The 19,949-nt window shown below is 53.2% G+C and overlaps 1 protein-coding gene across 4 annotated transcripts in view; it reads right to left on the bottom strand.

The window, feature by feature from the left end:
• SULF2 (sulfatase 2) overlaps positions 1–19,949 on the bottom strand; it is a 144,603-nt gene that overhangs the window by 17,899 nt on the left and 106,755 nt on the right. For all 4 annotated transcript variants that reach the window (XM_067013513.1, XM_059038752.2, XM_059038753.2 and 1 more), the window contains exons 5-11: positions 16,447–16,616; positions 11,641–11,791; positions 10,255–10,430; positions 6,941–7,069; positions 5,551–5,607; positions 4,229–4,358; positions 2,136–2,328 (exon numbers count right to left, since the gene is read on the bottom strand). In XM_067013513.1, coding sequence (XP_066869614.1) covers positions 2,136–2,328; positions 4,229–4,358; positions 5,551–5,607; positions 6,941–7,069; positions 10,255–10,430; positions 11,641–11,791; positions 16,447–16,616 — 1,006 coding nt within the window. The remainder of the gene's footprint in view (positions 1–2,135; positions 2,329–4,228; positions 4,359–5,550; positions 5,608–6,940; positions 7,070–10,254; positions 10,431–11,640; positions 11,792–16,446; positions 16,617–19,949) is intronic.

Genomic DNA, 19,949 nt, shown 5'->3' with positions numbered 1-19,949 from the left:
AGCACAGATTTCCAGCTTCTGAAGAGAAAACGGGAGACGTGCCGCCTACGCCGGGCCCAGCCCAGCGTGGATGGCGGGGCAGGAGCTGATGTGCTGCCTCTTCCTACGGGGCAGAGTGTTTCCCGTTCGGCCACAGTCCCCGCTCCTCCTTCCATTTCAGGTCAGACCCAGGCCTGCCTCAAGTCTGTAACCCCGCTGCCCTGAAACATCCATCTGTTTTTGGAGCAGGGCCTGGAGGCAGGCCCGACCCGGGTTCCTGCTGGGCTCCTGATGACCACCAGGTGGCGACCAAAGGTCGAGGACCGGCTGGAGGCCGGGTGGTGGGGCCCAAGAAGGGAGGAAGGGGTTCCCTCTTCCCCACGGCCCAGGCCAGGGTTCCAGGATCTGGTCTTGCTCCACATTCCCCAACCCCCCGAACCCCGGGGCCGTTGCTTGTACCTTTCCTCCTTGTATCAGAGTCTCATGGGCCAAAGGATCTGGGGGTCCAGGTCCAGGAGAGGCATTTCTCTGACAAAGCCTTGGGCCTTTTCTGACTCCAGGCAGCTTTCTCCTTGGCTTTTTCCTCCCTGAGTTCAGTCTCCATGAAGCCACAGTGCCTGGGCCCGAAATGCACACAGTACTGAGCTGATCTCCCTGTGGGAGGAGGACACCCCTGCCTAAGAGGGCCAGGAAGCAGACCCAGCGGGTTCTTTCTGCTCCTTTGTGTTGCTTGCTCTGGCGTTCTCCACTCCCCCAGCCATGCACCCAGGGGTCCCCAAACTATGGCCTCCAGGCCCAATCCAGCCCTCTGCCTGATTTTGTACATAAGTTACTCTCAACCATTTGCAGAGTCCTTGGCTGTTTTCTTGCCACAGTGATGGAATGGAGCATTTGACACAAAGATTGTTTAGCTCCCACAGCCTCAAATATTTACTCTCTGGCCCTTTACAGCAAAAACCTGCCAGCCCTGGTGTACACCTTTTCTGGGACTGAAGCCACACCACTTGCTCTCTTTGTCACCCTAGGTGTCTTTGTTTCCAGGGTCCTGGAGGTGCCCTCCCTACCACATGTACTGGGAATGGGGCACTTCCTAACCCAGTGGCCAAGAGCTGAGGCTCTGGGGGCTTCCCTGGTGGCGCAGTGGTTAAGAATCTGCCTGCCAATGCAAGGGACACGGGTTTGAGCCCTGGTCTGGGAAGATCCCACACGCCATGGAGCAACTCAGCCCGTGCGCCACAACTACTGAGCCCGTGTGCCACAACTACTGAGCCCGTGCGCCACAACTACTGGGCCCACGCGCCACAACTATGGAGCCCACACACCTAGAGCCCGTGCTCTGCAACAAGAGAAGCCATCACACGGCCAGTGATAGGCCCGCGCACCGCAACGAAGAGTAGCCCCTGCTTGCCGCAACTAGAGAAAGCCCGCGCACAGCAACGAAGACCCGATGCAGCCAAAAATAAATAATAAATTTTTAAAAAATAATAAAGACACCCGATTTAACGCACGTGTTGATTCACCGACACTGAACTCACGGCAGCAGCACCAAGACTCATGCCTGAACGAAGCTTTCTCACTTACGTTTTCCCCTCCATAAAGCACATCACAGCCGCCCTAGGCTTGGGGACCCAACACAGGATGTCAGCGCCACCTTGGGGCCATTTTAGAGAGGGAAGTCACCGCAAAAAGGTACGAAATACCACAAACGTGACACTAAATAGACACGAGGGCTGAAAGGAGAAGGCAGAGCGTCACCTTGGCTCAGCCTCGGCTGGGAGCCTGCACGTTGGGCGACTCGAAATTTTGTGCCACTTTGCAAGCGCGCCCATCCAGTGCCTGGAGTGCGGCTGAGGGACCTTTGAAAACACAAATCTGATCGTGGCCCCTCTGCTCGAAACCCTCCGGGGGCTCCTTTCTGGTCTCAGCGGGGCCCCACTACATGGTCCGGGGCCGCACCGCTCTCTCCTCACTTTCTCTTTACGGCCCTGCTCTTCTCGGCCCTGGACACAGTCAACTCATCATCCTTCTTCATTACTCTCCGCCCCCTGGGATGGGTGGATCGAGAGGGGTGGGGTGTGGATTTGTCTGAATGAACTAGCAGGGCTGCCCGGGTGCAGTCCCTCCCCTCCGGTCCCCTCCCCTCCCGTCCTGTGTACTCTTCTTGAAGAGCTTCTTCCGGCGTCCGGACAGGCTGAGCTGCTCGTCCCCGCTGTCGCAGACGCAGGCCTCGCCGCCCTGTGCGTAGTGCTTGGGCACTAGGTTGGAGAGGGCCCTGCCCCCGGGCCGTGCGGGGCCCTTGCACTTGTGCAGCTTCAGCTTCCCCGAGGCATCCTCCACGCACTGCCACTTCTGCAAGACACACCGGGGCCTCAGCCTTCCGGGCCTGGGCCAGCCTGCTCGGCCGCTTCTCCTGACCGGTGGCTGCCCCACCGTTCCCGTCCACCCCGGAGACTGCCCTCTAGCGGCCTTAGGTGGACACGGGCTCTGTGATTGGAACGAGCTGCTCCATCACGGATGGACACCTGTCCACCGTGGGAGGAGCACAGAAATGGTGCCCGGGGTGATGCACTGTGGCCGAGGGTGGAGCCCAGTCACAGGGAGGCCCCTCTAAGAGAAGCTCCGGGGCCGGAGGGCATGGCTCGTGCGCAGGGAAGGGCCTTCCTGGAAGGTGCAGCATGAGACGGGCAGAGTGGCGCTGGGGCTGGGGGGCTGGGGAGGGAGGGCAGTTGATCAGGGCCGTGACCGCATCCGCTAGCAGGTGGACGGCTGGGCTGGGCTGGGGTCCTGGAGGACCCAGAGCTGTAAGTCTGGGGGCCGTGGCTCGATGCCTCCGCTGCCAGTCTAGGCCCCCAACCCCCCCCCCCCCCCCCCCCCCCGTGCTCCTTTCCTTTGGGTTAAGCAGTGCGCTCAGATAATCTGTTCTGAAGATGCTGATACTTGCCCTCTCCCCTTCCTGGGACTGCCAGACCCTCAATCTGCAGGGAGAGAGGGGGGATGGGCCAGCAAGGGGATTCCACAACAATCCCAGGGGACAAAGGGCCCCTTGGTCTTATCGGCTCATTTCTTGTAGCTCAGAACTGAAATCGGAACCGCTTCTGGGATCTGCCCAGATCATCAGCTCCAGGAGGGCAGGGCTTTCTGTCCAGGGCGTTGGAGGCTGTTGCTGCCCCAGTGCCTGGAACTGTGCCCGGTTACAGAGGCAGCATTGAATGCTGCTCCAGTGTAACCCAAAGCTCTCGCCCAGTGGCACAGACAGGTACTTCCCAGACAAGATGCCCTCCAGAGCACGGGGAGGGGTCGGGGGTTGTGAACAAGTGCTGGGCGGCCGGGGACACAGCCACGAGGACAGGCGGGTGCTAATTCTGAGTCTAGCGATAAGACAGAGCTGCCTGGATGCAGCCTGTGAGAACCACCCAGCTCATGCCCTGGCCTTGGCAGCCTTGGTCTATTAATGAGAAACGGAATGTGGAGGCCCTGGTTTTACTTATTCTTACTGGTGAGACAGGCATGCATCTTCAGGCCTGAGCCGCCGTGGATGAGCTCAAAGTCCCAGCTCACAGACGGAGGCAGGGAAGCACCTCCTGTCTGCCCTGCTTGCTCGTCGGCCCTCCCCTCCCCGCAACCCCGTAACCGTGCCTCCTGCTTGGGTCCCTCTTTACAAGGCTCTGCCCCTCCCCCTCCCCTCCCCTCTCCAGCGCCCACCGTGGCCTCCCAGGCCTCAGAAAATCCTAGTTCAGACTCTCGGAAACATCAGTCACAGTTTCTGCTACCTCTAAATACTATTTGGACTATAATTTCCTTAATGTTTCTCTTGAAATCAATTCACATTTTTAAAACTTAAACTTATTTACTTAAAAAGGTAATTTCCTATTATTCCTATATAAGTGGAAAACCAGCCACAATGATGCTCTAGGAGAGTGAATACAATGGAAATGGTTATTTAAGTTTATAAATATCGTGCAGAGGTTGGCTATGTCTTTGTTAAAGAGGGATCGGGCGGGAGTCACAGCAGCTAAAGACGCACGTGCACCCACAGGAGACTTTGCCTCTAATGTGAGCAGGATTTTGGAAGAACTTTCTGAGTGTCGCCTGTACCACCTGGCATCACTGTGCGTCTCACACGTCTGGCTCCACTGGTCTGAAGGCCGAGGAGCAGGCCTGGGTCGTGGTTAGCCGGGGTGGCCACTGGGAGGGAAGGGATGGGAGGGGTACTATCCCCAGCCCCAGGGCACCAGCCCAGCATCCTCACCTGCCCCAGCTGCTCACACGCGGTCTGGTACTCGGCCCGCTGACACAGGTCTTTCACGCGCTGGTACTTGGGCAGGAAGTTCTCCTCCGGGGCATCCACCTTGTCACTGTCCCTCTTGTGGAGCAATTTGCTGTGGGGCAGAGAGTGGAAGTGGGGCTGGCCGCCCAGCTCTGGAGGAGTGCACGGCCCTGCTCAGCCCTGGTGTAGGGTCACCATGGAGGATGCAGGTCCAGCTGGGCCACATCTTCTGATTGTCAACAGACTTAAGAAATGGGGATTTTCTACAAACAACAAATGCTGGAGAGGGTGTGGAGAAAAGGGAACCCTCTTGCACTGTTGGTGGGAATATAAATTGATACACTATGGAGAACAGTATGGAGGTTCCTTAAAAAACTAAAAACAGAATTACCATACGACCCAGCAATCCCCCTCCTGGGCATATACCCAGAGAAAACCATAATTCAAAAAGGCACATGCACCCCAATGTTCATTGCAGCACTATTTACAATAGCCAGGTCATGGAAGCAACCTAAATGCCCATCGACAGACGAATGGACAAAGAAGATGTGGTACATATATACAATGGAATATTACTCAGCCATAAAAAGGAATGAAATTGGGTCATTTGTAGAGACGTGGATGGATCTAGAGACTGTCACACAGAGCAAAGTAAGTCAGAAAGATAAAAACAGATATCGTATATTAACACATATATCTGGAACCTAGAAAAATGGTACAGATGAACTGGTTTGCAGGGCAGAAATTGAGACACAGATGCAGAGAACAAACGTATGGACACCAAGGGGGGAAAGCGGTGGGGGTGGTGGTGGGATGAATTGGGAGATTGGGATTGACATGTATACACTGATGTGTATAAAATGGATGACTAATAAGAACCTGCTGTATAAAAAAATAAATAAAATAAAATTCAAAAAAAGAAATAAAAGGAAATGGGGATTTTATAAAAATCCTCCCAAATTACATGAGTTGGCAAAAAGTTAAAAAGCATGTGAGACATTATACAGACAGGACAAAACGTGTCTGAAGGATACAGGTGGCCTCCAGATGCAAATTCTATGTCAACCATAGGAAAAGCGGACGGGCTTCCCTGTGTACAGGAGGCTGTGGACACAAATTCCCAGCCCCTGGTGGAAGGTGTCATAATAGCAATGGGATCCCTCCTGCCCTCAACAGTGAGATCTTTAATATCATGGGTGCAGGTGAGGCTGCCAGGCGCTTCCTGGGACGGGGCAGAAGGGGGTTGCCTGGGTGCTGCTCAGCTCAAATGTCCTGGGGCGGCTCCTCCAGGCCCTGGCACTCACCCTCTCTCCACCAGGAAGGAGTCCCGCCAGACCCTCATCTTCTTTTTCAAGTGAAACCTGGGGGGAGAAAAGCACACTTCCATCTTCTCATCAATGTGGGGGGCTCATGTGTCCCTCTGTCCTCCCAGAGGCAGGGATGGTGCTCAGAGCCAGCCTTGATTCACAATCAGCACAGAGCGGGGGGGCAGTTGGGGCGAGCGAGGGGTGCTCAGACCCCCCAGGGCAGAGCTGTATTTCCCCAGAGACTTGGGTCTGAAGGTACATGGGGCAGAAATGACCCAGGTCGGAGTTGCTCTAAGTCACACATAGTCGTGTGTGTGTGTGTCTCCGTGCCTCCCAGGAAGTCCAACAGTTCCCCAGTGCTGGAAGAGATTGCTTCCTCTTTAGTTCTAAGTGTGCATTTTATGTAGTTTCACTCTATCATTTTCATTTCCCAGATGGGGCCTCAGGCTGAGAGAGGAAGCTTCCATCCTGCACCTGACTCCCGGGTCTCCTGGCTCCCAACCCAGTGCCCCCGCCCCCCAAAACATGCCCATTTTGTACTCTTACAGCTCATAACACCTTCTAGTCAGAGGGAGGAGGCTCAACAGAGGTGGTCCCTCCTACAGGACAATCGGATGTGGACAGACAGTGCCCATCAGGGCTGGACCCGCTGAGCTGCAGGAGATACAAGCTGGAGGCTGCATCAGTGCTGTGAGGCTAACTCAGTGGGCAGTAGCACTGGTGGCCACTAGATGTCGCTGCTGCCACAGCAGTGACAGTGTCCTCCTTTCCTTTCCCCGCCAGACTCAACTCACCTTCCCACCTAGTTTTTGCTCACCATCACTGTTCTTTTTTCTGCCTCCAGCACACCTAGGAATATGTTCCCATCATACCATCCGGCCTTAGAGCATGGCGATTAAGAGACTCTAGCTGTAGCCTAGATGCTGAATGCCCGGAGTTGGGTCCAGACCTGCCAAGAGACCTCTGACAAGTCACTTGACTTCTCTGGATTCAATTTCCAAATTGCTAAGATGGGATCATAATAATGCCTACCTCACTGCATTACTGTGCAGATCAAAATGATAAAATCCCCTACAAAGCATAGCAAAGGCCTGGCATACAGTACGTGCTTAATTAGTGCTAACTGCTGTTATTTTTTCAAGTTTTATACAATTTTAGCTCTGGAGGGTCCTCGACCGGTCACCGTGGCCACATTCCAGCTGGGAAGGTGGACTCTTAGAGAGGGGGCTTCCTTCTCTCCCACGGAAGGTTAAGTGGTCAGGATGGGGGGCCCTAGAGCCCCAGCTCCTGACCTTGGAAATACCCCCCTCTCAGACCCACACGGCTCGGCCACGAGTTCATACAGTTTGGGATGCCCGGTACCCCAGCACCCACCCCGGCCCCTCACCGATTTGCTGGCCGCTCTGTGTCCAGCAGCTTGAGGATGGATTTCCCGTCCATATCCGAGGGGATGTCCAGTCCTGCGATGTCCAGGATGGTGGGGGCCAGGTCAATGTTGAGGACAATGTGGGGATTCCTGAGGGAGGCATGGAGAGCAGGACTCAGTCACCCGGGCAGAGTCGACCCAGCCTCCCTAGGGAGAGGGGCCGCGGGAGGGATGGAGATCGCCGCGGGGGGCTGACGCCCTGAAGGTGGGAAAGCTGCCATTGAGCGTGTCACTCTCCTGCGCCTCAGCCCTCAAAGCTCCCCTCTGTGCCCCAGTTTGGCTAAACCCCACCCCTAACCTTCTGCGCCCTCCACACCACCACAGGGGCTGCACTTCACAGGCCCCAGCTGGCTTCTGCTTGTCTGTTTCTTCTGCCAGGAATGCCCTCCCTGCCCCCATTCTCTGAGCAAAGCACACCTTCCTTTAAGACACACCCCAAATCCTGGATCTTTCCCCGGACCCTTCTCTGAACCTCTGAGGCCAACACTGGCCCCCTTGCTGTTCCTAGAAGGCCAAGAACAGTCTGGCCTCAGGGCCTTTGTCCTTGTGTCCCCTCTGCCCGGAATGTTCTTCCTCCAGACTCCAGTGAGGACTCTCACTCACCGCCTTTAGTTCTTCCCTCAACGATTACCAAGTGGCCCCAAGATCCCCATGCTCTAGGGTTCACACCCCCCTGTGATCCCCTCCCCTTGAAGGTGGGCCAAACCGTTAGAACGTGGCAAAGGTGATGGGGATGTCAGGCCAAGGTGATGTCACGTGACATACGACTCTGTCCTGTTAGATATCCCTCCCTCATTTCGTCGCCTCCCCTGGCTGGCTCTGAAGAAGAAAGCTGCCATAAATTCACCCCTAGCAAGGATGCCTGCTGAATACTCTGAGAGGCAGGCTGTGTGAGTTCAAGTCCTCTGTTTGCACTTGAACAGCCCCTGGAGTGGGGAGACAGGTCCTTCCCCAGTTGAGCCTCCAGAGGAAACAGCAGCCCTGGATGATGCCTTGATTTCAGCCTAAGCAGAGGACCAACCTAAGCTATGCCTAGACTTCTGACCCACAGAAACTCTGAGATAAAGCACGTGTGCTGCTTTCAGTTGCTAAGTTTCTAGTAATTTGTTACACAGCACAGATAACTGACACAAGGCCCTTCCGGAGGACTCCATTTAGAACTGCACCCCTCCCCATGCTCTGCCCCTTCTTTGCTCTGTCTTGCTCCTGAAGCCTTGTCACCCTCGCATTTTACTATCTATTTTACTCATTTATCTGGTTGATTGTCTACTGCCCAATTAGAATCTAATGGGAAGGCAGACGTTTTTGTCTGTCTTGTTCACTTCTCTATTTGTAGTACTTTTACACTTAGAGAACACAGTAGGTGTTCAGTAAGTGTTAGTTAAGTGAGTTTTGTTATTTACCGTTGCCATGCATCTGTCACTTCTCCTCTGTCCTGTTTCTACATGGGGTGTTCCTGACATGGTGGTAAGTGGCTTTCAGGCTGTGCCTGGCACAGGGCCTGCACCAGTTGGATGGATCATGGCCGCATGGACACATTCTCCCTGGCTACAGTGACTGGCTCGGGGATGGACACATGACCAGTCAGGGCAGTGAGAGTCAGCCTCAGGGCTTCTGTTCAAACCACTTTTAGGCCATTTCCCAAGCTGAAGGGCCTAAAAGTCTGGGGCTGTGGTGACCCTGCCACCATGAGAGAAAAGCTGGCCTGAGAATGAAGCCAATTCAGAGGATGCAGGACTGAGAGATGGAAAATGAGAGCTTCCTGTTGTCATTGTGTGACTGCTGGATCTCGCCATACCTGAAGCCAGCACTAACCTTGGACTTTCCAGTTACTTTAGTGACTGCATTCCTCATATCTTATTTTATTTGCCTTGTTCATTTTGAGAGTCATTTCCGTTCACAACTCAAGGAGTCCTGGCTGTCAGCCCCAAGTCTGACATTAGCACTCTCTTTCTCTGTGGTTTTGGGTCCTAAGAACCAGATCACAGACTCTGAGGCTGACCAATACAAGAAAAGATGCTGGATTATAGTTCTGTCCACCTTTGTTTTTCGAAAGCAAATAATCCCAGTGACTTTAATGGTCATATATATTCTTACCTGAAAAGGAAAAACCTTTACAAATACCAAAGTCCCGGTTTTGAGACGAATTCCAGCTCCTTCCCCCCTGTTCCATGTAACCTCAGGCAACTTAACCTGTGCCTCTGTTTCCTTGCGTTTACAACAGGGACAATACTAGCATCTACCTTATAGGGTTGTTGTCATGGGTACGTGGATTACCTGGATATAAGTGCTTAGACCAAAGCCTGAAGAATAAGCACTACATCAGCACAGCTATCATGATAATAGCTATTATTATGGGCGGGGACCCTGAAATCCAGACAGGCAGGGATTTGATGAGGTTGGCAGAGGAACAGTGATGAGGCTGGGCTAGATCTCCCACCGTCTGCCTTCTGGAATTTCCACCAAACATCCCAGGCAGTGGGAACATCTTGGTCCTAAGACGGCGCCACCAACGCCCTTTCGGGAGGAATTCTGAAGCCAGCCGAGTCAGTGCCTGTGTGTGTTCTCGGCTCAGGTGGAAGTCAGACCTGAGGAGCACCTGAACAGTGATTTATCTGCATTTCAAAACACCTTCGAGTTGGTCTCCATAACATCTGGGCTGATCCGAGGACGCTGCTGCTATGATTCCTGGCCTTTCTACCTCTCCCTGCCCCAGACACGGCATTTTTGCTGCCAGAACACGTCATTTCGAAGGTTAACCCAAGGACAGTGCTGGCCAAGGGCCCAGTGGCCCTCGAGGAAGGATGGGGGGGCGCTGCTTCCCTTAGCGCTGTGGCCAAGCTGCCTCAGCTGATCTCAGTGGATGACGCCGCCCGGGCCGAGGTGGCCGGGCTACTCCCCGACAGCCTCCAGACCCAGAGACCGCTCAGGCCAGACAGAAGTCGAGGTGGCACCCCCATGCACTGGCGGTGACACATACACAGTCCAGGTCCCCGATTCCCTGGCACCGTGCCCACCACGGACGGTCTGTTTTCACAGGTGCTAACAGCTCCGGCCTCTCCTTCCCCAGTAGAGGGGTATGCAATCCTCCCCAGGTGGCATCATCACCGTTTCGCTTGGCACCGAGGTCCGCCTGCCTGAATCGTGTGCCGCCGCGGGGAGCGGCTCGGGGCTGCCCGCTGAGCTGTCTGCCGCGTGCCCATCCGGACGCCAGAGGAGCCTGGAGGCCTCCCTGGGACTTTGGGGTGCTGGGGAGGGGTGGGTGGTGCACTTACAGCGAGCCAGCCTCCACGTTGGGGCCCCTGACGTAGAATGGGACCCTGATGTCGAACTCGTAGGGCATGGACTTCCCCTTCACCAGGCCGAACTGGCCGATGTGGTAGCCGTGGTCGGCGGTGTACACGACGTAGGTGTTGTCCAGCTCACCCGTCTCCACCAGCATGTTGTAAATCTGAAACGCAGGTGGGGTGGTGAGGACACGCGGAGGGAAGGCGGGCGGTGCGCCCGGCCCACTGTCCCAAAACACGATGCTGTGCTGGGGTCTCAGGCCCCTGTCCCTGCCGCTTCGGGTCTTCGCTCAATTGTCACCCCTCAGTGGGGCCCGTGGGGCTGACCCATGCATCACCACAGCCTCCCCACCTCCTGTCCCCCTTTACTCGTCTTCCCAGCACTTCTCACCTCCCTCTCGTCTACTTATTTGTGGACTGTGTCCTTGCATTAGAATGTACGCCCCATCGGGGTGGGGACTTCTGTCATTTTGTTCCCTGCTGTGTCCCATGTGCGCTGGCCCTCAACAAACGCTGTTGGGTGAATGAGTGAACGAATGAACGGCCTGGGGCAGGAGTCTGTGATCTACAACAGTGCTGGACGACAGAACTTTCCGCCATGCTGGCAATGCTGACACCTATGGTACCAACCACACTTGGTTATTCAGCACTTCAAACGTGGCCAGTGCACCTGAGAAACTAAATTTGAAATTTCATTGTATTTTACTGAATTTAAATAGTCATGGATAAAATTTAAGAAATATATCCATGCAATGGAGTATTATTTAGCAATAATAATAAAAAATGAAGCACTGAACATGCTCCCACCTGGATGAACCTTGAAATCATCATACTGAGTGAACGAAGCCAGATCCAAAAAAACCACATATTGTAGGACTCCTCTTACATGAAATGTCCAGAATCCACAGAGACACAAAGTAGATAAGCAGTTGGCTAAGGCGAAGGGGTGAGGGGAGTCTGGGGTAATGGCTAAGGGCTGCGGGGTTTCTCTCTGGGGTGATGAAACTTCTAGAATCGACTGTGGTGATGATCGTACAACCCTGCAAACCTATGAAAACCACTGAAACATACACTGGAACTGGGAGAGCTATGTGGTATGTGAATCACATCCCCATAAAGCTGTTAACAAATGTACGCAGCTGCAGGTGGCTACTATAGTGAACAGATCAGAGCTGGAAGGCAAGTTCCCTGAGGGCAGGGGTTTCTTCCAGATCGCTCAGAGCTGTTTCCCTGGCCTTGAACGGTGCCTTTTCCTTCTGCCTCTGTTTCCATTCCTCTCCAGCTGATGATGCTCGGAGGGGGTGTGGGGGGAAGGGCAGGGAGGCTGCAGGCCTGGCGTGGCTGGGAGGATGCTTAGGAGGAGGGGCAGCCTACCGTCTCCATGGAGTCATCCACGGACAGGAGGGTCTGCAGGCGCTTCCGCTGCAGCATGTTGGTGAACTGCATGTGGATGGGCTTCATGGGTCCCGTGTAGCGCATGATCCAGTGCTTGTCGGGGTTGGGTGCATAGTTGTAGCTCGGGGTGCTGGCGGGCAGACAGGCACAGAGGTCAGGTCAGCCCTGGGTGGGGGTGGGGGGTTGCCTGGGGCCCTCCCCCAGGTCCCCCCACGCCTCAGGGGAGCAGCCTCCCCGCACTGGGGCTGCAGCTCAGGGTGAAACCGCCCCCATCTGGACGCCAGCGCGTCGTGGGCTCTGCCCCATGTTAGCTCAGCATCTCTCCACATGCTGGGCAGCACGTGGGAGGACTGGGGCGGGGCACAGCCGTAGATAACCTGGAGCCGCAAAGGGAGAACGTCCCTCCCATTTAAGCCCGGTCAGCACGCCCATGCCATCAAGGCCAAAGTCTCAGTCTGTGCTGGGCTCTCCTCAGCACCTCCCTAGAATTTGCTGGCCTCCCTTTTGAAAGAAGGAGAGGGCCTCCTGTGGGCACAGCACCCAACTCTAATCTAATAGCACTGCATGTACTTTTCAGTTACCTTGGGTAGATGGCAAGTGACAGTTATCGTGGTTAATTAAGGCGTGACTACCGAATTTCCTTTTGCAATAGATTTTGGTTAAAAAAAAAAAAAAAAAAGGAAACTGGTTAAAAATTAGGTTCATACTAGGCAAAATTGTGAGAATGGTGCCTGAATGTGTCCATTTGGGACACGCCACATTCTCTGACTTAGCTGTCACAGCTATTCTTCCCGCGTGGTTTAATTTCCCGTTTACAAAAGAGGAAACAGGGGGTCCGAGGAGTTCCGAGACCTGCCCATGGTCTCACTGGGTGGATGGTGGAGCCACTGGCCTTTGTGACCTCTGCTGTGGGGTCAGCTGTGATGCCTAATGATAAACGAACAAATACATGGTAATCTTTGACCCGCCCCGAGTGAGCACTGACCACGTGCTGGCCATACCCGGAAGGGTTTGCCTACATCATCTCATTTAATACTCAGAACAGTCCTAGGAGCTGGTGCTTTCCTACTCCTTGTGCGAGAAATGGGGACACGGAGGCTCAGTGAGGGGACAGACTCGCCAAAGGCAGAGCTGGGGTTTGAGCTCCAGGAGTGGGAAACCCCACAAAACATGGGTGTCCCTCGCACTGGGTCTGATGATCCTCGAGGGTCAGGTTCCCCTCAGGTCTTACCCACCCCCTCCCCAGGCAAAGCTGCAAAGAGAGGAAGTTTCCACTGCTTGAAGACAAAAAGCTTTTCGGGATGGCTTTTCTGGGGCAAGGGCTGCGGGGCATGGGGGAGGGTAGAAGGGCCCCAGACTCCCTTCCTTCATCAGGACCTCAGCCGCCCCCTCCCCGGGGTAGAAGGAAGGGCAGTGCAGCTTGTGGTGCAGCCTGATAGTTATGGAGACTGTTGCTATGTAGAAAGGGGGTGAGTCATAAGATTCCTCCCGGACTTTGCTTTAAGTTTCTGGCTGGTCTCCTGCCGCTAAATCCAAGCCGGACCGCGGCCTCCTTTGATTATGAGCAACGCAGCTCGCTCCTGTGGGCCGGCTTAGGGCCTGACCCTCGTGTAGAACATCCCAGGAGCAGGGCCACCCCCCCCAGGAGCAGGGCCACCCCCCGTCGCCGCCCTCCGCCACCGAGGAGCTGGAGGGGTGCTGCTGGGCCAGGGGCTGCACAAAGAGATGCCCTCGGGGCTGTTGGGGGTTTTGGGAAAATTGTTCCCGTGGCCCCAGGGGCCCGGATTCAGGATGTAATTTTGAGCAATCATCCCTGAATCTCTTAGATTCTCTTGGGCTGGTGTCTACCCTTGAGAACAGTGAGGGGTGTCTGTCAATCAAGAGTCTGATTTCGGAGGCCCTTTCTCTGGAGATGTTTTGGAGCAGGATCTGGAGGCCAGCAGGCTGCGGAGCCTGGGGTCCTGCCTGGGGCCGAGGCCGGCTTGCGGGTCCCCTGCTTGAGGCCAGGCTCCCCCTGCTATACCCCCGGGATGGTGTCACATTTTCACATGAACACAGATGCCTGCTGAACAAAGAGTTGAAACCCTCACCTCCGCAAGAATCCGAGGAATGTCTCCTCCTTCACAACCGGCCTGAAGGATAACATCCCCTCTTGGGCTGGGGGCCCTTCCGGCCCCTCCCGCCGTGTGTTGGAGGCCGAGGGGCAGGAGCCCTGGCTCCCAGCCCCGCCCCAAGGATGTGAGCTTGGGCCTGGCTCCCAGGCATGATAAAGGGAGAGGCCCGTGAACCCATTCAGATGCCACGCTTCAGGGGAAGCTCTGGGGGCTGTGGGTGCGTGTGCCTATGTGTCTTTTGTCTGTGTGTGTCTCTGTGTATGTTTGTGTGTCTGTGTGTGTTTCTGTGTGTGCGTGTCTGTATGCTTGTGTATCTTCATGTTTGTGTGTATCTGTGTTTGCATCTGTGTTTATCTTCATGTGCGTTTGTGTGTCTGTGTGTATATGTGCTTGTATCTTTGTATCTGCGTGTGTTTCTGTGTATGTCTGCATATCTGTGTGTATGTGTCTCTGTATATGTGGTTGTATGTTTATGCCTGTGTTTGTATGTGCATTTGTGTGTCTATATATGTCTGTGTATCTGTGTATTTATTTGTATCTTTGTGTGTGTTTGTGTGTCTGTGTGTGCATTTGTGTATCTGTGTATATATCTGTATGTATCTATTTGTATCTTTGCGTATTTGTGTCGTATCTGTGTGTGTATGTGTTTGTGTGTGTCTGTGTGCATCTGTGTGCATCTTTGTGTGTGTATGGAGCTGGCTGGGGGACGGATAGGACCCTGGGCTGGTGGAGTGGGACCCCATCGCAACGAGCGGCATTTTTCAGAACCCACAAGCCCAGCCCGAGAACATGGCAGGAGGCTTGATGGGGTGAGAGTCTCTGACAGGAGTCTCGTGATAGAAAGATCTGGAACTCTGTCCCCTCCTCAGCCCCCCTGTCATAATTAAACATCCCAGCTGCAGAACTTTCTGGTTTTGGGTTTTGTTTGAAAATGATTATACCCCAGAGATAAGAGAGCCTTTCAAACACACCCATAATAAGACACAGGGGCTGCTCTGGGTAAGTAATGGCGGCAGGCGTTGCTCCCGTTCAATTTCTATAATTTTCATTTCAAGGGGAAAATAAATGAGCAGGCAATGTCAAACCATCTCATCATGAAACTCCAGGGCTGCTGGGGGGCGCTGGCACCCCTTTTAGAGGAGACACTGCAGAAGCAAAGTGTACCTTCCCCCACTCCGCGGCTCCTCCCTTGGGGGGAATGAGTTGGCCACATGCCCCCTCCCTCAAAGGTGGTTTGTGGGTGAGGGTGGGAGGCTGGCATCTCAGGCAGGAGGAGCGGGCTGGGGTGGGGGGCAGCCACGGCAGATGTGCAGAGAGGCAGTGCTGCCGTCTGTGGAGTGAGAGGGGGGCTGCAGTCCCTGGAATGCAGTTCTCCACCATCTGTCAAATCCTACTCCCCAAAGACCAGGGGATCAGCAGGTTAACACACTGCCTCCTCCTCTCTGGAGCCACTCTGGGCTCTGTCAGAAAGTAATCATGGCAAGGGGGTTGAGGAGGGCAGTGCATTCTGATTGTAATGAAAATTAAACGGCCGGAATATTCAGGCGGACTCCAAATTGCTCAGTCCTTGTCACCCCAATGTCACAGCAAGGGCTGCTGAGTATCGCTGCTAAGCTGGAGGTGGTCTGAGGCAGAGAAAAGCAGAAGAACTTTCCAGAAAGATTTACTAGCCAGCAGGAGGGAGGAGGACTGCAGGGGTGGGCAGAGAGACGGGAGGCAGGAATGGGTGCCGGATTTGAATTCGAGCTCTGCCATTTACCAGCTGGGTGACCTTAGGGGAGTTACCTCATCTCTCTGTGCCTCAGTTTTCCCATTGGTAAAATGGGAATACCAAGTGTGACAAGCAGCCTCCAAGAGAGCCCTCAATAGCCCCCACTTCCTGGTAATCACACACTTGTACCCCCTCCCATACTGCAGGAGCACTGGTCTGTGCAACCAATAGAATGTGGGAGGGATCGCGTTTCACTTCGAGATTAGGTTATAAAAGACTGCATCGGCCTGATGCCGAGATCTGCTGGTTGAGGGGCAGCCACGTGAGTGAGCCCCTGGCAAGCCTCAGGTGGCAGCAGCCCCAGCTGACACCTTTGTCACAACCTTGCGAGACCCTGAGCTAGAACCTTCCAGATAGGCCACTCCCAGTTTCCTGACTCACAGACACTGTGCGGTAATATGCATTGGTGTTTTAAGCTGCTCAATTTCGGGGTAACTTGTTACGCAGCAATAGATAACTGATACACCAAGGGTCACTGGGAATATTCAGGGATTCAGTGCAACATACAGGGCTTAGCACAGAGCCTGCCATGTATTAGTAGTCTGATGAAGCTATGGACCCTTTCTCAAAAGTGTTTTAAAATGTGCAAAATAAAATACACAGATTGCAAAGGAAAACTATTATATGGGTATACACCTGAAATGCTGTTCTATCCACAGACCTCTCGGTGGGAGGATGTGGGTCCCAAGTTAAAAACACTTGTTGCCTGCTTTGGGTTTTTATTACTGGATCTGTATCCCAGTTTCCTCAGAGAACAGCTGTGTGTCCCTGGCTTCTTTAAACCGGGAGGATTAGGGACAAGAGGCAGCCTTGTCTCTGTCATTACATCACTGTGACCGAGCTGGACCCTCCCACCTTCGTGCCACCCAGCAGCTCTGCAGGCAGAACCCCGAAGCTTACATGTGCTGAGACGCGTTGGGGAAGAGGCTTGAGTACTGGGGGGCCGAGTCCTCGGGGCCGTGAGGGGCTGCGTGGCTGATGACCATGAGAACGGGCCTGTGCGGGTACATCTTCTTGGATGTACGGAAGAAGCTCACACTGTCGTTGGTGATCAGGTCTGTCAGGTAGTCCTGGGGGGTGGGGAGAGACAGGAGAAGGTGTGAGGAGCTGGGCATCCGTGCTGAGTGCCTGCCATGTGCCAGGCACCGTGCCAGGCATCAGGGACACAGCAGTGACCAAAATAGACAATCCCTCGTGGAGCCGATGGTCTAGGGGCAAACAGACAATAAATAAGCAAGTAAAACAGGGAATGTCAAATGATGTTATGCACAACAGGGAAAAAAAAGCAGAGAAGGGGTTAGGGAGGACAGGAGAGGAATTACAATTTGTCATTCATTTGTGATAGATCTTAAAATAATAATAGCTAACACTATTGAGTGCTTATGGCACTCCAGGAATTGTTCTGTGTTTACATGTATTAGCTTGTTTAATTCTTATATAGCCCTAAAATGTAGGTGTGATGATAAACCCTGTTTTCCAGAACAGGAAATGAAGGCCCAGAGAAGTTAAGTGAATTGCCTAATGTCACACAGCTGATAAATGTTGCAGCCAGGCCTCCTGAGTGTTGTTCCCTAAACCTCAAGTCTTTTCAAGGCTCCAGGGATACCATCATGCAGGGTGGATACATCCATGCAATCCTGGAGGATCTGTACTGGGGGCGGGAGCAGACAAACATATAAACGAAGAGCCAAGATAGTGATGAGGTGTGACAGAAGAAAGAAATAAGACAAAATGTGACAAGGAGTAACTGGGGGCTTCCCTGGTGGCGCAGTGGTTGAGAGCCCACCTGCCAATGCAGGGGATGTGGGTTTGTGCCCTGGTCCAGGAGGATCCCACATGCCGCGGAGCGGCTGGGCCCGTGGGCCATGGCCGCTGGGCCTGCGCATCCAGAGTCTCTGCTCTGCAACGGGAGAGGCCACAGCAGTGAGAGGCCCACGTACTGGAAAAAATAAAAAAATAAAAAAGAGTAACTGGGAGCTGTGGTGGGAGGAATACTTTAGTTGTAGCTGGGGCAATCAGGGAGGGCCTCTCTGAGGAGGTGACATTTGAGCTGAGACCTGAGTGATGAGGAGCTGGGCATGGGAAGATCTATTGTTATCACTGGAGTTCACTTTCAGCTGCTTGCTGGAATCCTCAGGGGAGCTTTACTGATGGCTGGGCTCTCTTCCAGAGATTCTGGTTTAATTGGTCTGTGGTTCAGTCTGGGTACTGGACTTTTTAAAAGCTCACCAGGAGATTCCAATGTGCAGCCAGGAGTGAGAATCACTGATCTAGAGGAAGTGTTCCAGGCAGAGGGAACAGAAAATGCAAGGCCTCTGAGGCAGGAATGAACTTGCCTTGTGTTTGAGGAATAGAAAGAGGGCGAACAATCATCAGGTACAATGCTGGGACAATCAAAGGAGCAGCATAAACACAGGCTCACTTTTCTCACAGAAAAGTGAGACCCACTTAGATACTGGGCAGGAGGAGAGAAGAGTGGGAGGAAAAGTGATGGACAGGAAACGAGGGCTTTAAAAGCTCAGCTAAGAAGCTGAGATTTGCCTAAACTCTTCCTGAATTTGGTAAATCTTTAGCTGCTGATTTCTTTTGAAGGTAATGAGTTCTTAAAAATTTACCTTCTGCTTCTCCAGAAGCAGCTCTGTCCAAAACGATAACTTTCAAAAAGAGATATTATTTTAGAGAAAAGAGAAAGGTGAAGAAGTGGCTACAGCTTCCAACCTGAAGTGCACTGTACCAAATACATACATACTCCAGGTGTACCTGTGCCTCTAGAGGTACATGCCTCCAGGGACATTTGTGCTCTATGTCTATGTGCACAAGGACAGTCACTGCATCACAGTGACCAGTAATGGGAAGATGATTAATGAACTTTCACAGCTTTCATACTGTGCAGCACTGTGCAGACATTAAAAGGGAAGTAGGTCTGTAGTTACTGAGGTAGAAAGTTGTCCAAGATACACTGTTAAGGGAAAGAGCAAGCTACAGAGTCAAACTCTGGAAGATTCTTTTTTTTTTTTGTGGGAGAGAGTAGGAGGCAGGGTAGAGAGGAGAAACCAAACCCCTACCTTCATATGCTTTTGAGCACCAAGGGAAAATCCAGGACAGATACCAAAGTGCTAACTGGGGACCAGGATAAGGGGAGAAAGTCACTTGCTACTTTATATACTTTTCCTTGAATACTTTTTATGAATAATTTTGGGGAGAAAAAAAGGCTTTATAAGGGCATCCAGTAGAACCTATTACCTAAAAATAATATTCTATGTGACATAAATCAAAGAGCTGCTGCTATAGCTGTGGAACATGATCTAAAGGTGTTAGAAATATCCTGTAACTAGTAGTGGATCTAAAAATGGTGCAAAGCTCTCTTAGGTGAAAAGGAGGGGTTGGGACCCTGGGTGGGGAGGGGCAGGAAGAGAGCTGCTGTTCTTCATAATAAACCCATTTTCACTATTCGTTTTTAGAACCGTATATGTGCTTGATTGGCTGTGATTAAACATGTTTTTGTTTTTTAAAGACACCAATACTATCCATCACTAGGACAATGCAATGATAGAGCAGTGAAAAAGAATAAACTAGAGCTACACGCATCAACATGGATATATCTCACAGACCTGATATGTAGAGGGCTATGTATGATATGATACTATTGATATAAAGTCTAAAAACACAAAACAATATTTTATATTGTTTGAGATGTCTGCATATGGAATAAAAGAATAAATCCATGTGTGGGAGTAAGCGGCCACCCCAGGACCTCCCTGGGAGGGGGCAGCGGTACAGGGATGAGAGCTGGAAGGGTGATGGAGGGGCTCCAACAGTCTCTGTGATGTTGTACATTTGGAAGTGTGTGGGGTGATTACTGTGTCTGCCCCTCAAGGCTGGTGTGCGAGGGCTTCAAGTGCTGAGAGATTAAAGCTCATGACATGGTGCCCTGCAAGCAGCCAGCTCTGGGCAGGAGTCAGTGAACCTTACACCGTCTCGGGGGCGGGGCAGATTTTCTGCACGTCTACGGGTGTCCTATCTTTCCTGGTCCTCCTCAGAGCCACTTCTACGCTAAGCCTTTGTTGGTCCCCTCTGGCTGCATTAGGGCGTCTACAATGACACCTGACACTGGTGCCTGCACCCCCATCCACCTATGTGGACTGGAGGGGACCACACCAGCCTGACTCTGGGCGTGGGCATGAGCCTGGGCTGGCCAGTGAGGAGCAGCCCTTGGTCCCAGTAGGTGAGCTGAGTCCAGGCTCAGAGGGAGGGCCGAGGGGGCGGGGGCCTGGGCCAGGGCGGTGGTGGCACTGCCTAGTGATGGCTGGGAGTGGACCCCCCAGATAGGTCGTGTCCACTGACTGGATGTGTGGGGTGCATGAAAGGGGGCAGTCAGGCCCCCCCGTCCCTGCTTTCTGGTT

The sequence above is a fragment of the Kogia breviceps genome, chromosome 14 (genome assembly GCF_026419965.1).
Source record: "Kogia breviceps isolate mKogBre1 chromosome 14, mKogBre1 haplotype 1, whole genome shotgun sequence".
In the NCBI taxonomy this organism is placed as follows: domain Eukaryota; kingdom Metazoa; phylum Chordata; class Mammalia; order Artiodactyla; family Physeteridae; genus Kogia; species Kogia breviceps.
Note: the sequence above shows the minus strand (reverse complement) of the source record. Positions and strands in the feature narration are given on the sequence as shown.